Source organism: Cyprinodon tularosa, unplaced genomic scaffold (genome assembly GCF_016077235.1).
Source record: "Cyprinodon tularosa strain WSP-4 unplaced genomic scaffold, ASM1607723v1 ctg1188, whole genome shotgun sequence".
Classification (NCBI taxonomy): domain Eukaryota; kingdom Metazoa; phylum Chordata; class Actinopteri; order Cyprinodontiformes; family Cyprinodontidae; genus Cyprinodon; species Cyprinodon tularosa.
The window spans coordinates 43,441-57,423 of NW_024037990.1; the positions used below are offsets into that span (position 1 = coordinate 43,441).

Sequence of the window (13,983 nt, forward strand, 5' to 3'; positions counted from 1 at the left end):
AACATAATAGGGAAGAGTTAAAATATAAACAATACAATACTGTAAAGTGTTTTAACAATATAAAACTGGAGAATTAATAACCAATATGCAGCTATGGACATTTTTACAGTAATGGATATTTGAAAATAGCAGCAACATCAGAGATGTGCAGAATGACAGCAGCAGGTTATTTAACTGACTAAAGTTTCTGTCATTACATTGATTTGATTTGTTCCTGCTCCCGGTGGTTGGAACATTTATTCCACTCTGGATTCTTGTGAGTGTAGTCTTTGTTCACTTCACTATAAAAAAGAAATAAACAGTTTTGAAAACTTCTGTATTTATTCTTTTCCTGCTTTGTGTGTCAACGTTCACGGTTGCTAAGCAACAGAGCATACAGCGGTAAAACCCGCCAAAGGGTAGACCTGGTCGAATTTACAGCCAAAACTCTTCCGGTCTCCTTATTTTCAAGGACTTCGAAGGATCCAGTCTAGGTAGACCGCGTCCTTGGAGGATCCAGTCTAGGTAGACCGCGTCCTTGGAGGATCCAGTCTAGGTAGACCGCGTCCTTGGAGGATCCAGTCTAGGTAGACTGCGTCCTTGGAGGATCCAGTCTAGGTAGACTGCGTCCTTGGAGGATCCAGTCTAGGTAGACCGCGTCCTTGGAGGATCCAGTCTAGGTAGACCGCGTCCTTGGAGGACACGTCCTAGGTTTTCGAACAGAGCCAATGTTTCAGTCATTGGTTCTATTCAACAGCAGAATCTAGAACAACAATCTAGAAAATCACTGAGTTCTGAGCCAGTAATTTGCTGATCTGTCCACCAGAGGGAGTTCAGACCCTCACAGTTCATCCACTTCTTTTGTGTTTAACTACCTGCAACATCTGAACTCATTATTTCTAGAATGAGCTTGGTCCATAGAATGAAACTCCAACCTCTCCACTAAGACCAGGAGCAGAGAGCGCCCATCATGGAGGAGATAGAACTGCAGAAGGTAGAGCTGGGCTACAGGAACATCAGAGATGATGAGGAAGGTGAGGAATCAGCCCAGTTCTACACCTGGACCTGGTCATTGTCCTGAGAAGATGGAGGACCACCATCTCCCAGAAGATCCTTAGCAGCTCATGATTAGGATCATGAGGTGATCAATCCATCTGCAGAGAACCATCTGGATGATTCATACAACGGATAGGAGACGGCAATGAGGTCTGAACTCGCTGTGTTCAGAGGAAGAAGAAAGTTCAGAACATGTCAACCGTGAGGCGTGAAGGTGGAGACGTCCTTCTCTGCATAGAGGACAGGATGGTGCCATGGATGCAGAGACCATGGATGGGTTCTCATCCAGAGTTTCTCCACCTCACCATGGGACCATGTGTAACTAAAGGGGCAGCTCTGCTGGGAAACATGGTGGACATCTTATGATTGACTATATTCTGTTAAATCCAGAATAGAATTTAAAATCCTCCTTCTCACATATAAAGCCTTAAATGGCCAAGCTCCATCTGATATCAGAGGTCTGATTGTTCCTTATGTTCCTAACAGAGCACTTCGCTCTCAATCTGCAGGTTTACTAGTGGTTCCTAGAATTTCTAAAAGTAGAATGGGAGGCAGATCTTTTAGTTCTCAGGCTCCTCTCCTGTGGAACCAACTACCAGTTTTAGTCTGTGAGGCAGACACCCTGTCTACTTTTAAGGCTAGGCTTAAAACTTTCCTTTTTAATAGAGCTTCTAGTTAGAGTGGCTCAGGTTATCCTGATCTATCTCTATAGTTCTGCTGCTATAGGCTTAGACTGCTGGAGGACATAGGGACCCCTTTTTCATCATTCTGCTTCATTCTATCTCTATTCTCCCACTCTGCAGAATCTGTTAGTTCAATCTCTAACGTTCTGCTCTCTCTGCTTTTTCTCATAGTAGCTTCATCTGGTCTGTTCCTGTTTGGCTGTGACTCCATCCTGGAGAGAAACATCAGCTGTGCTGCTGCCATCATTGCTCCCGCCTTACTGCTGCCCACGTCTCCAGTCTCCTACTGGAAGGGTTAGGGAATGGATGTCTGGAGGGTCAGGGGATGTCCGGGGGGCTTGGAATGATGCAGAACAGTGTTTAGCTGTTTCTATTACCTTTACTATGAGCTGTGGCAGTTCAGGCAGACAGCTTATTTAAAGCAAAGAGGAAACGAATAATTTCCTGAGAGCAGAACTGGCTGAGTAGAGGCAGGATGGAAGGACTTACGTAAAGGATCCAGGTGTGTTGGAGCAGGTGGCGCCGTTCTGACAGCCCTGCATCGTTCCTGAAAACACTTGGCATTCATTCACATCAGTGGCACAGTTTGGACCCTGCCGCACAGAGGGAGGGAGGACAACGTCACAGAACTTCCCAGAAACGGATGTTCTCCAAACAGAGTGGAACTCACAGCCCAGTTGCTAGGACACAAACAGTGGTAGGAGTTCAACAGGTTCAGACAGGTTCCTCCGCTCTGGCAAGGGTTACTGCTGCACGGCACCTTCTGGACGGTCTGCAGGACGGACACAGGAAAACACAGCTGGTTGGAAAGGTGCGGGTTAGGATCCATGGCTGGAAAACCTTCTCAAGGTCTCACCTGTTCCAGGTCTGTGACTTGGTTCTCCAGCGCTGACACCTAGAGAGAGAACAGGAAATCTGTTTCAGTTTATTTAAGTGGGTAACCAGGGAGACCAGACCTCCCGAGTCACTCTAATGATTCTCTGTTGACTTGGAGGCTCGTTAAGTCTTTGACCCAAAGATTTAAATGGTTTGTCTGTCCCAGTCTATCTGTCCCAATTAGTCTGTCCCAGTCTCTCTGTCACAGCCTGTCTGTCCCAGTCTGTCTGTCCCAGTTAGTCTGTCCCAGTCTCTCTGTCACAGCCTGTCTGTCCCAGTCTGTCTGTCCCAGTCTCTCTGTCACAGCCTGTCTGTCACAGTCTGTCTGTCCCAGCCTGTCTGTCCCAGTCTCTCTGTCCCAGCCTGTCTGTCCCAGTCTGTCTGTCCCAGTCTCTCTGTCCCAGCCTGTCTGTCCCAGTCTGTCTGTCCCAGTCTCTCTGTCCCAGCCTGTCTGTCCCAGTCTGTCTGTCCCAGCCTGTCTGTCCCAGCCTGTCTGTCCCAGCCTGTCTGTCCCAGTCTCTCTGTCCCAGCCTGTCTGTCCCAGTCTGTCTGTCCCAGCCTGTCTGTCCCAGCCTGTCTGTCCCAGTCTCTCTGTCCCAGCCTGTCTGTCCCAGTCTGTCTGTCCCAGTCTCTCTGTCCCAGTCTGTCTGTCCCAGTCTCTCTGTCCAAGTCAGTCTGTCACAGTCTCTCTGTCCCAGCCTGTCTGTCCCAGTCTATCCAGGGCCCTGAGTGAATGGTGAACTGAGAGTGAACTGGGCTGATCTTTGCACTGGAAAAGGTTTGGTTCCAGCAAACACAGGTTCCATTCACTCTGCCTGGATCTGATTTATTAAACCCAAATAATAAAACAAGCTTTTATAAATAACCCAAACAAGGAGCAGAATAATCCCAGGTTGGTATCTAGGCCTACAGCCTCTAATGATTCCAGGAGGTTTTATCAGGTCTCTGTTTTAGAAGATCAACAGGAAGACTGGAGGAAAATAAACTGATGAAAAATGAAATTATAGCAGGGAAGGCTAAGACTGATAGAAGAGTGATGAAAGAGCAAAAGAAAAGTGATAGAAAAGTAATAGACGAGTGATAGAAGAGTGATAGACGAGTGATAGAAGAGTGATAGACGAGTGATAGAAGAGTGATAAAGGAGCAAAAGAAAAGTGATAGAAGAGTAATAGACGAGTGATAGAAGAGTGATAGACGAGTGATAGAAGAGTGATAGACGAGTGATAGAAGAGTGATAGAAGAGCAATAGAAGAGTGATAGAAGAGGAATAGAAGAGCAAAAGAAAAGTGATAGAAGAGTAATAGAAGAGGAATAGAAGAGCAATAGAAGAGGAATAGAAGAGCAAAAGAAAAGTGATAGAAGAGTAATAGAATAGCAAAAGAAGAGGGATAGAAGGGTAATGGAAGAGTGATAGAAGAACAAAAGAAAAGTGATAGAAGGGTAATAGAAGAATTATAGAAGAGGAATAGAAGAGCAAAAGAAAAGTGATAGAAGAGTAATAGAAGAGTAATAGAAGAGTGATAGAAGAGGAATAGAAGAGCAATAGAAGAGTGATAGAAGAGGAATAGAAGAGCAAAAGAAAAGTGATAGAAGAGGAATAGAAGAGCAATAGAAGAGTGATAGAAGAGGAATAGAAGAGCAAAAGAAAAGTGATAGAAGAGTAATAGAAGAGTAATAGAAGAGTGATAGAAGAGCAAAAAAGGAGATAGAAGAGTAATAGAAGAGTAATAGAAGAGTGATAGAAGAGGAATAGAAGAGTAATAGAAGAGTGATAGAAGAGGAATAGAAGAGTAATAGAAGTGTGATAGAAGAGTGATAGAAGAGGAATAGAAGAGCAAAGGAAAAGTGATAGAAGAGTAATAGAAAAGTAATAGAAAAGTGATAGATGAGTAATAGAAGAGTGATAGAAGAGCAAAAAAGGTGATAGAAGAGTAATAGAAGAGTAATAGACGAGTAAAAGAAGAGTGATAGACGAGTAATAGAAAAGTGATAGAAGAGGGATAGAAGAGCAAAAAATGGATATAAGAGTGATTGAATTGCAAAAGAAAAGTGAAAGAAGAGTGATAGAAAGGTAATGGGAGAGTGATTGAAGAGTGATAGCAGAGGGATAGAAGAGCAACAGAAAAGTGATAGAAGAGTAATAGACGAGTAATAGAAGAATAATAGAAGAGTAATAGAAGAGTGATAGAAGAGGAAAAGAAGAGCAAAAGAAAAGTGATAGAAGAGTAATAGAAGAGTAATAGAAGAGTGATAGAAGAGCAAAAGAAAAGTAATAGAAAAGTGATAGAAGAGTAATAGAAGAGTAATAAAAGAGTGATAGAAGAGCAAAAGAAAAGTAATAGAAAAGTGATAGATGAGTAATAGAAGAGTGATAGAAGAGTGATAGAAGGGTAATGGAAGAGTGATAGAAGAGCAAAAGAAAAGTGATAAAAAAAGTGATAGACGAGTAATAGAAAAGTGATAGAAGAGGGATAGAAGGGTAATGGAAGAGTGATAGAAGAGCAAAAGAAAAGTGATAAAAAAAGTGTTAGACGAGTAATAGAAAAGTGATAGAAGAGGGATAGAAGTGCATAAACGTGATATAAGAGTGATTGAAGAGCAAAAGAAAAGTGACGGAAGAGTGATAGAAAGGTAATGGGAGAGTGATAAAAGAGGGATAGAAGAGCAACAGAAAAGTGATAGAAGATTAATAGACGAGTAATAGAATGGTAATAGAAGAGTAATAGAAGAGTAATAGAAGAATGATAGAAGAGGAAAAGAAGAGCAAAAGAAAAGTGATACAAAAGTGATAGATGAGTAATAGAAGAGTGATAGAAGAGCAAAAAAGGTGATAGAAGAGTAATAGAAGAGTGATAGACGAGTAAAAGAAGAGTGATAGAAGAGGGATAGAAGGGTAATGGAAGAGTGATAGAAGAACAAAAGAAAAGTGATAGAAGAGTAATAGAAGAGTGATAGAAGAGCAAAAAAGGTGATAGAAGAGTAATAGAAGAGTGATAGACGGGTAAAAGAAGAGTGGTAGAAGAGGGATAGAAGGGTAATGGGAGAGTGATAGAAGAGGGATTGAAGAGCAACAGAAAAGTGATAGAAGAGTGATTAGAGGGCATTAAAGGAGGGAGGAAAAAAGCCCCCCCCCACATAGATAAATCACCCGTCCGTTTCCAAAGCAGACAGGAGAGAAACATTTCTGCTCTTTCACTTGATGTTTGTTGTTGAAACAGGAATACAAATTTAAACAAGTGGAAATGTAAAAATCTGCTTTTCCTAAACTCATTTTGACAACACTTCCTGAACTACAGATGTAGAGGAGATTTTATTAAAATGTTCTTAAATTAAATATATCGGATCACCTCCTTCAGGTTCAGAGTCAGAATCAAAGTCGGGATCAGGGCCAGAGTCAGGATCATGATCGGGATCAGGATCAGGGTCAGAGTAAGGATCAGGATCAGGGTCCGAGTCAGGATCATGATCGGGATCAGGATCAGGGCCAGAGTCAGGATCAGGATCAGGGTCCGAGTCAGGATCATGATCGGGATCAGGATCAGGGCCAGAGTCAGGATCAGGATCAGGGTCTGAGTCAGGATCATGATCAGGATCAGAGCCAGAGTCAGGATCATGTCCAGGATCAGGGTCCAAGTCAGGATCATGATCGGGATCAGGGTCTGAGTCAGGATCATGATAAGCATCAGGGTCCGAGTCAGGATCATGATCGGGATCAGGATCAGGGTCAGAGTAAGGATCAGGATCAGGGTCTGAGTCAGGATCATGATCGGGATCAGGATCAGGGCCAGAGTCAGGATCAGGATCAGGGTCCGAGTCAGAATCAGGATCAGAGTAAGGATCATGATCAGGATCAGGGTCCGAGTCAGGATCATGATCGGGAACAGGATCAGGGTCAGAGTCAGGATCATGACCAGGATCAGGGTCCGAGTCAGAATCAGGATCAGAGTAAGGATCATGATAGGGGATCAGGGTCCGAGTCAGGATCATGATCAGGTTCAGGGTCCGAGTCAGGATCATGATCGGGATCAGAGTAAGGATCATGATCGGGATCAGGGTCCGAGTCAGGATCATGATCAGGATCAGGGCCAGAGTCAGGATCAGGATCAGGGTCTGAGTCGGGATCAGGATCAGGGTCAGAGTAAGGATCATGATCAGGATCAGGGTCCGAGTCAGGATCATGATCGGGATCAGAGTAAGGATCATGATCGGGATCAGGATCAGAGTTAAGATCAGGGTCAGGATCATGATCAGGGTCAGAGTCAGGATCATGATCGGGATCAGGGTCAGAGTAAGGATTAGGATCAGTGTCCCAGTCAGGATCATGATCGGGATCATAGTAAGGATCATGATCAGGATCAGTGTCAGAGTCAGGATCATGATCGGGATCAGGATAGGAGTTAGGATCAGGGTCAGGATCATGATCGGGATCAGGGTCAGAGTCAGGATCATGATCGGGATCAGGATCAGGGTTAGAGTAAGGATTAGGATCAGGATCAGGGTCCGAGTCAGGATCAGGATCGGGATCAGAGTAAGGATCAGGATCAGGGTCCAAGTCAGGATCATGATCGGGATCAGGATCAGGGCCAGAGTCAGGATCATGATCAGGATCAGGGTCCGAGTCAGGATCAGGATCGGGATCAGAGTAAGGATCAGGGTCCAAGTCAGGGTCATGATCAGGATCAGGGTCAGAGTCAGGATCATGATCGGGATCAGGGTCAGAGTCAGGATCAGGACCAGGATTGCGGTCAGGGTCAGGATCAGGACCAGGATTGGGGTCAGGGTCAGGACCAGGATTGGGGTCAGGGTCAGGATCATGATCGGGATCAGGATCAGGGTCAGAGTTAGGATCATGATCGGGATCAGGGTCAGAGTAAGGATCATGATCGGGATCAGGGTCCAAGTCAGGCTCATTATCGGGATCAGAGTAAGGATCAGGATCAGGGTCCAAGTCAGGATCATGATCGGGATCAGGATCAGGGCCAGAGTCAGCATCAGGTTCCGAGTCAGGATCATGATCAGGATCAGGGTCCGAGTAAGGATCATGATCGGGATCAGGGTCCAAGTCAGGATCATGATCAGGATCAGGGCCAGAGTCAGGATCAGGTTCCGAGTCAGGATCATGATCAGGATCAGGGTCCAAGTCAGGATCATGATCGGGATCAGGGCCAGAGTCAGGATCAGGTTCCGAGTCAGGATCATTATCAGGATCAGGGTCCGAGTAAGGATCATGATCGGGATCAGGGCCAGAGTCAGGATCAGGTTCCGAGTCAGGATCATTATCAGGATCAGGGTCCAAGTCAGGATCATGATCAGGATCAGGGCCAGAGTCAGGATCAGGTTCCGAGTCAGGATCATGATCAGGATCAGGGTCCAAGTCAGGATCATGATCGGGATCAGGGTCCAAGTAAGGATCATGATCGGGATCAGGATCAGGGTCAGAGTCAGGATCATGATCGGGATCAGAGTAAGGATCAGGATCAGGTCCAGAGTCAGGATCAGGGTCAGAGTAAGGATCATGATCGGGATCAGGGTCCAAGTCAGGATCATGATCGGGATCAGGATCAGGGCCAGAGTCAGGATCAGGTTCCGAGTAAGGATCATGATCGGGATCAGGGTCAGAGTCAGGATCATGATCGGGATCAGGATCAGGGCCAGAGTCAGGATCAGGGTCAGAGTAAGGATCGTGATCGGGATCAGGATCAGGGTCAGAGTTAGGATCATGATCGGGATCAGGGTCAGAGTAAGGATCATGATCGGGATCAGGGTCCCAGTCATTCTCATTATCGGGATCAGAGTAAGGATCAGGATCAGGGTCCAAGTCAGGATCATGATCGGGATCAGGGCCAGAGTCAGGATCAGGTTCCGAGTCAGGATCATGATCAGGATCAGGGTCCGAGTAAGGATCATGATCGGGATCAGGGTCCCAGTCAGGCTCATTATCGGGATCAGAGTAAGGATCAGGATCAGGGTCCAAGTCAGGATCATGATCGGGATCAGGATCAGGGCCAGAGTCAGCATCAGGTTCCGAGTCAGGATCAGGATCAGGGTCCGAGTAAGGATCATGATCGGGATCAGGGTCCAAGTCAGGATCATGATCGGGATCAGGATCAGGGCCAGAGTCAGGATCAGGATCAGGTTCCGAGTCAGGATCATGATCAGGATCAGGGTCCAAGTCAGGATCATGATCGGGATCAGGGCCAGAGTCAGGATCAGGTTCCGAGTCAGGATCATTATCAGGATCAGGGTCCGAGTAAGGATCATGATCGGGATCAGGGTCCAAGTCAGGATCATGATCGGGATCAGGATCAGGGCCAGAGTCAGGATCATGATCGGGATCAGAGTAAGGATCAGGATCAGGTCCAGAGTCAGGATCAGGGTCAGAGTAAGGATCATGATCGGGATCAGGGTCCAAGTCAGGATCATGATCGGGATCAGGATCAGGGCCAGAGTCAGGATCAGGTTCCGAGTAAGGATCATGATCGGGATCAGGGTCAGAGTCAGGATCATGATCGGGATCAGGATCAGGGCCAGAGTCAGGATCAGGGTCAGAGTAAGGATCATGATCGGGATCAGGGTCAGAGTAAGGATCATGATCGGGATCAGGGTCCCAGTCATTCTCATTATCGGGATCAGAGTAAGGATCAGGATCAGGGTCCAAGTCAGGATCATGATCGGGATCAGGATCAGGGCCAGAGTCAGGATCAGGTTCCGAGTCAGGATCATGATCAGGATCAGGGTCCGAGTAAGGATCATGATCGGGATCAGGGTCAGAGTCAGGATCATGATCGGGATTAGGATCAGGGTCAGAGTCAGGATCATGATCAGGATCAGGGTCAGTGTCAGGATCATGATCGGGATTAGGATCAGGGTCAGAGTTAGGATCATGATCGGGATCAGGGTCAGAGTAAGGATCATGATCGGGATCAGGGTCCCAGTCATTCTCATTATCGGGATCAGAGTAAGGATCAGGATCAGGGTCCAAGTCAGGATCATGATCGGGATCAGGATCAGGGCCAGAGTCAGGATCAGGTTCCGAGTCAGGATCATGATCAGGATCAGGGTCCGAGTAAGGATCATGATCGGGATCAGGGTCAGAGTCAGGATCATGATCGGGATTAGGATCAGGGTCAGAGTCAGGATCATGATCAGGATCAGGGTCAGTGTCAGGATCATGATCGGGATTAGGATCAGGGTCAGAGTTAGGATCATGATCGGGATCAGGGTCAGAGTAAGGATCATGATCGGGATCAGGGTCCCAGTCATTCTCATTATCGGGATCAGAGTAAGGATCAGGATCAGGGTCCAAGTCAGGATCATGATCGGGATCAGGATCAGGGCCAGAGTCAGGATCAGGTTCCGAGTCAGGATCATGATCAGGATCAGGGTCCGAGTAAGGATCATGATCGGGATCAGGGTCAGAGTCAGGATCATGATCGGGATTAGGATCAGGGTCAGAGTCAGGATCATGATCAGGATCAGGGTCAGTGTCAGGATCGTGATCGGGATCAGGATCAGGGCAAGAGTCAGTGTCAGGATCGTGATCGGGATCAGGATCAGGGTCAGAGTCAGGATCATGATCGGGATTAGGGCCAGGACCAGGATCGGGGATTACAGTCTTTTGCAGATTCTTCTCGTTACCTTGCTGTTGAGCTGGTTGAGGCTGTTGGTGATTTCAGGCGGGATTTCTCCTCCATGAGCCTTGATGTCATCAATGTCCTCTGTATTGACCTTAACCTGAAATCAGAACCCAGACCAGATTAAAAGCTGTGGGCCCAGAGGGATCAGTTCATCTACCACAGAACCCAGTCAGAATAAACCCAATTCCATTTGATCTGCTTTAAAGGAGCGAATAATAAACTTTCCCTGGATCATCCAGGAGCTGGAACAGTTGAAGCTGTTGTTGTCTCTCTCTGGGTGTGAATGAGCGGGTCTGGGGAGGCGGAGTCAGACATCCAGAGGGAAGCAACAGTGTTATGGTTTCAGAGCGTCTACAGCGATGACCTCAGGTTTTATTCAGATATCATGTGATGATGTTTATCATGAGGGACAGAAACAGGCCTGACTCCCTGACGTTACACATTTGAACCATCAGTTTATTGTTTAATGAGCAGACTGGGTTAAAGGACAAAGGAGAGATAAAATGAATCCTTTCTAATCACCCAATCCAGCTTCACTGTCATTATTTAGCCTGTAAGCCTTTAATTAATCAAACTGCTTCCATCCAGTGGCTCCACAGGCAGCTGAACTTTGACCTCCCTGGGTGTGAGCCTCATCCTGTTAATCATTACAGACTTTATGGGAACCTTTTCAAAGCTGATGAGACCAGATCTTTCCAGAAGGCTGAGCCGATGTTTTCCGTCCCAGTAGTTTGGCGTTCTCCTGGTTTCCTTCACTGACTCAGAAACTGTGACAGATGCATCATTAGAAAGGCTGCTCACCTCTGGACTAAACATAGAACTGCTTTTCTAGAGTTTAGGAACATTTTCTGGCATCAATCTTCAAGAACGTCTGTGAGAACTAAGGCCTTAGAGGATCACCTGCTGCTCCTTGGCTCCAGCAGCTGCAGGTTACCACTGGATTCACCATCAATCCAGCTGCAGATTACCACTGGATTCACCATCAATCCAGCTGCAGGTTACCACTGGATTCACCATCAATCCAGCTGCAGGTTACCACTGGATTCACCATCAATCCAGCTGCAGATTACCACTGGATTCACCATCAATCCAGCTGCAGGTTACCAATGGATTCACCATCAATCCAGCTGCAGATTACCACTGGATTCACCATCAATCCAGCTGCAGGTTACCAATGGATTCACCATCAATCCAGCTGCAGGTTACCACTGGATTCACCATCAATCCAGCTGCAGGTTACCAATGGATTCACCATCAATCCAGCTGCAGATTACCACTGGATTCACCATCAATCCAGCTGCAGGTTACCACTGGATTCACCATCAATCCAGATGCAGATTACCACTGGATTCACCATCAATCCAGCTGCAGGTTACCAATGGATTCACCATCAATCCAGCTGCAGGTTACCACTGGATTCACCATCAATCCAGCTGCAGATTACCACTGGATTCACCATCAATCCAGCTGCAGATTACCACTGGATTCACCATCAATCCAGCTGCAGATTACCACTGGATTCACCATCAATCCAGCTGCAGGTTACCACTGGATTCACCATCAATCCAGCTGCAGATTACCACTGGATTCACCATCAATCCAGCTGCAGGTTACCACTGGATTCACCATCAATCCAGCTGCAGGTTACCACTGGATTCACCATCAATCCAGCTGCAGGTTACCACTGGATTCACCATCAATCCAGCTGCAGATTACCACTGGATTCACCATCAATCCAGCTGCAGGTTACCACTGGATTCACCATCAATCCAGCTGCAGATTACCACTGGATTCACCATCAATCCAGCTGCAGGTTACCAATGGATTCACCATCAATCCAGCTGCAGGTTACCACTGGATTCACCATCAATCCAGCTGCAGGTTACCAATGGATTCACCATCAATCCAGCTGCAGATTACCACTGGATTCACCATCAATCCAGCTGCAGGTTACCACTGGATTCACCATCAATCCAGATGCAGATTACCACTGGATTCACCATCAATCCAGCTGCAGGTTACCAATGGATTCACCATCAATCCAGCTGCAGGTTACCACTGGATTCACCATCAATCCAGCTGCAGATTACCACTGGATTCACCATCAATCCAGCTGCAGGTTACCACTGGATTCACCATCAATCCAGATGCAGATTACCACTGGATTCACCATCAATCCAGCTGCAGGTTACCAATGGATTCACCATCAATCCAGCTGCAGGTTACCACTGGATTCACCATCAATCCAGCTGCAGATTACCACTGGATTCACCATCAATCCAGCTGCAGGTTACCACTGCATCAAGCCAGGGGTAACCTGCAGCTGGATTGATGGTGAATCCAGTGGTAACCTGCAGCTGGATTGATGGTGAATCCAGTGGTAACCTGCAGCTGGATTGATGGTGAATCCAGTGGTAACCTGCAGCTGGATTGATGGTGAATCCAGTGGTAACCTGCAGCTGGATTGATGGTGAATCCAGTGGTAACCTGCAGCTGGATTGATGGTGAATCCAGTGGTAACCTGCAGCTGGATTGATGGTGAATCCAGTGGTAATCTGCAGCTGGATTGATGGTGAATCCAGTGGTAACCTGCAGCTGGATTGATGGTGAATCCAGTGGTAACCTGCAGCTGGATTGATGGTGAATCCAGTGGTAACCTGCAGCTGGATTGATGGTGAATCCAGTGGTAACCTGCAGCTGGATTGATGGTGAATCCAGTGGTAACCTGCAGCTGGATTGATGGTGAATCCAGTGGTAATCTGCAGCTGGATTGATGGTGAATCCAGTGGTAACCTGCAGCTGGATTGATGGTGAATCCAGTGGTAACCTGCAGCTGGATTGATGGTAAATCCATATGAGGCCTGCAGCTGCTGGAGCCACGGAGCAGCAGGTGATCCTCTAAGGCCTCGGTGCTCCCAGAAGTGCTTGAAGCGTGATCCCTGGTGTGACGCTGACAGGTCCAGGGTCGTCCTGATGCGGCCTGGTTTGGTCCGGGTTATTCTCTCATTGGTGGAAGCCAGAGATGAATCTGTTTCCTCTGCTGGATTAGATCAGCTGAACCTACCTGGCTGAGCAGCTGGATGAGGTCTTCATCTCCCACCTTGACCCGGCCGGAGGAGGACGGCTGGAAGCGGATGTCTTTGTTGTCCCCCGTGGTGAACACGAGGTGACCGTCGTCTGACTTGATGCGAGGCCTACAGACAGATCATCCCATCAGACACAGCTTCATGCAGGAGGTGGGCTCTAAAGGACCCTCTCCTCTCCATCCACACTCACTGTGCCAGCTGATCGCTGTCCCTGGCCTCTCCTGGTGGTCTGTAGAGCAGCAGAAGGAGGAAGGCGAGCAGCCATGAGGGCTGCATTGCTCCGGCCATGGAGAAGGGTTGGTTGGTGCTCCGTCTGAGCAGTTCTACTGGAGCGTCCTGCTGTGCTGTGCTCTAATACTCACCTTTATGGCTCTGACCTGAACAGCAAAGCATAAAATCTGTTTCCTAAAGCCGTGGTGGTTTATCATTCTATGCCTCTCACATGACTCTCAGAGATCAGTAACTGGCTTCATGTGACGTTCTGAACGACACAAATAAAAACACAGCCTGAGCATCAGCTGCAGGCGTCTCTTCTATAACTACATCTTTACACTTTGCTCTCACCGTTTACATTCTACATTTATGAGATCAGGAGCAAATCCAGGATTAGATTCTCTGGATCCAGCAGTGAGTTTGTCTGCTGTGTGAGCAGCAGCTATAGGGCAA

At 47.1% G+C, this 13,983-nt stretch overlaps 1 protein-coding gene across 1 annotated transcript in view; it reads right to left on the reverse strand.

The window, feature by feature from the left end:
- Positions 1–13,701, reverse strand: part of cubn (cubilin (intrinsic factor-cobalamin receptor)) — a gene marked incomplete at its 3' end in the record, with an annotated part of 55,260 nt that extends 41,559 nt beyond the window's left edge. The window contains exons 1-6 of the mRNA XM_038268285.1: positions 13,508–13,701; positions 13,296–13,425; positions 10,233–10,328; positions 2,575–2,613; positions 2,389–2,490; positions 2,208–2,311 (exon numbers count right to left, since the gene is read on the reverse strand). Of these exons, the coding sequence (XP_038124213.1) occupies positions 2,208–2,311; positions 2,389–2,490; positions 2,575–2,613; positions 10,233–10,328; positions 13,296–13,425; positions 13,508–13,605 (569 nt within the window). The remainder of the gene's footprint in view (positions 1–2,207; positions 2,312–2,388; positions 2,491–2,574; positions 2,614–10,232; positions 10,329–13,295; positions 13,426–13,507) is intronic.
- Between the last annotated feature and the right edge of the window lie 282 nt (positions 13,702–13,983).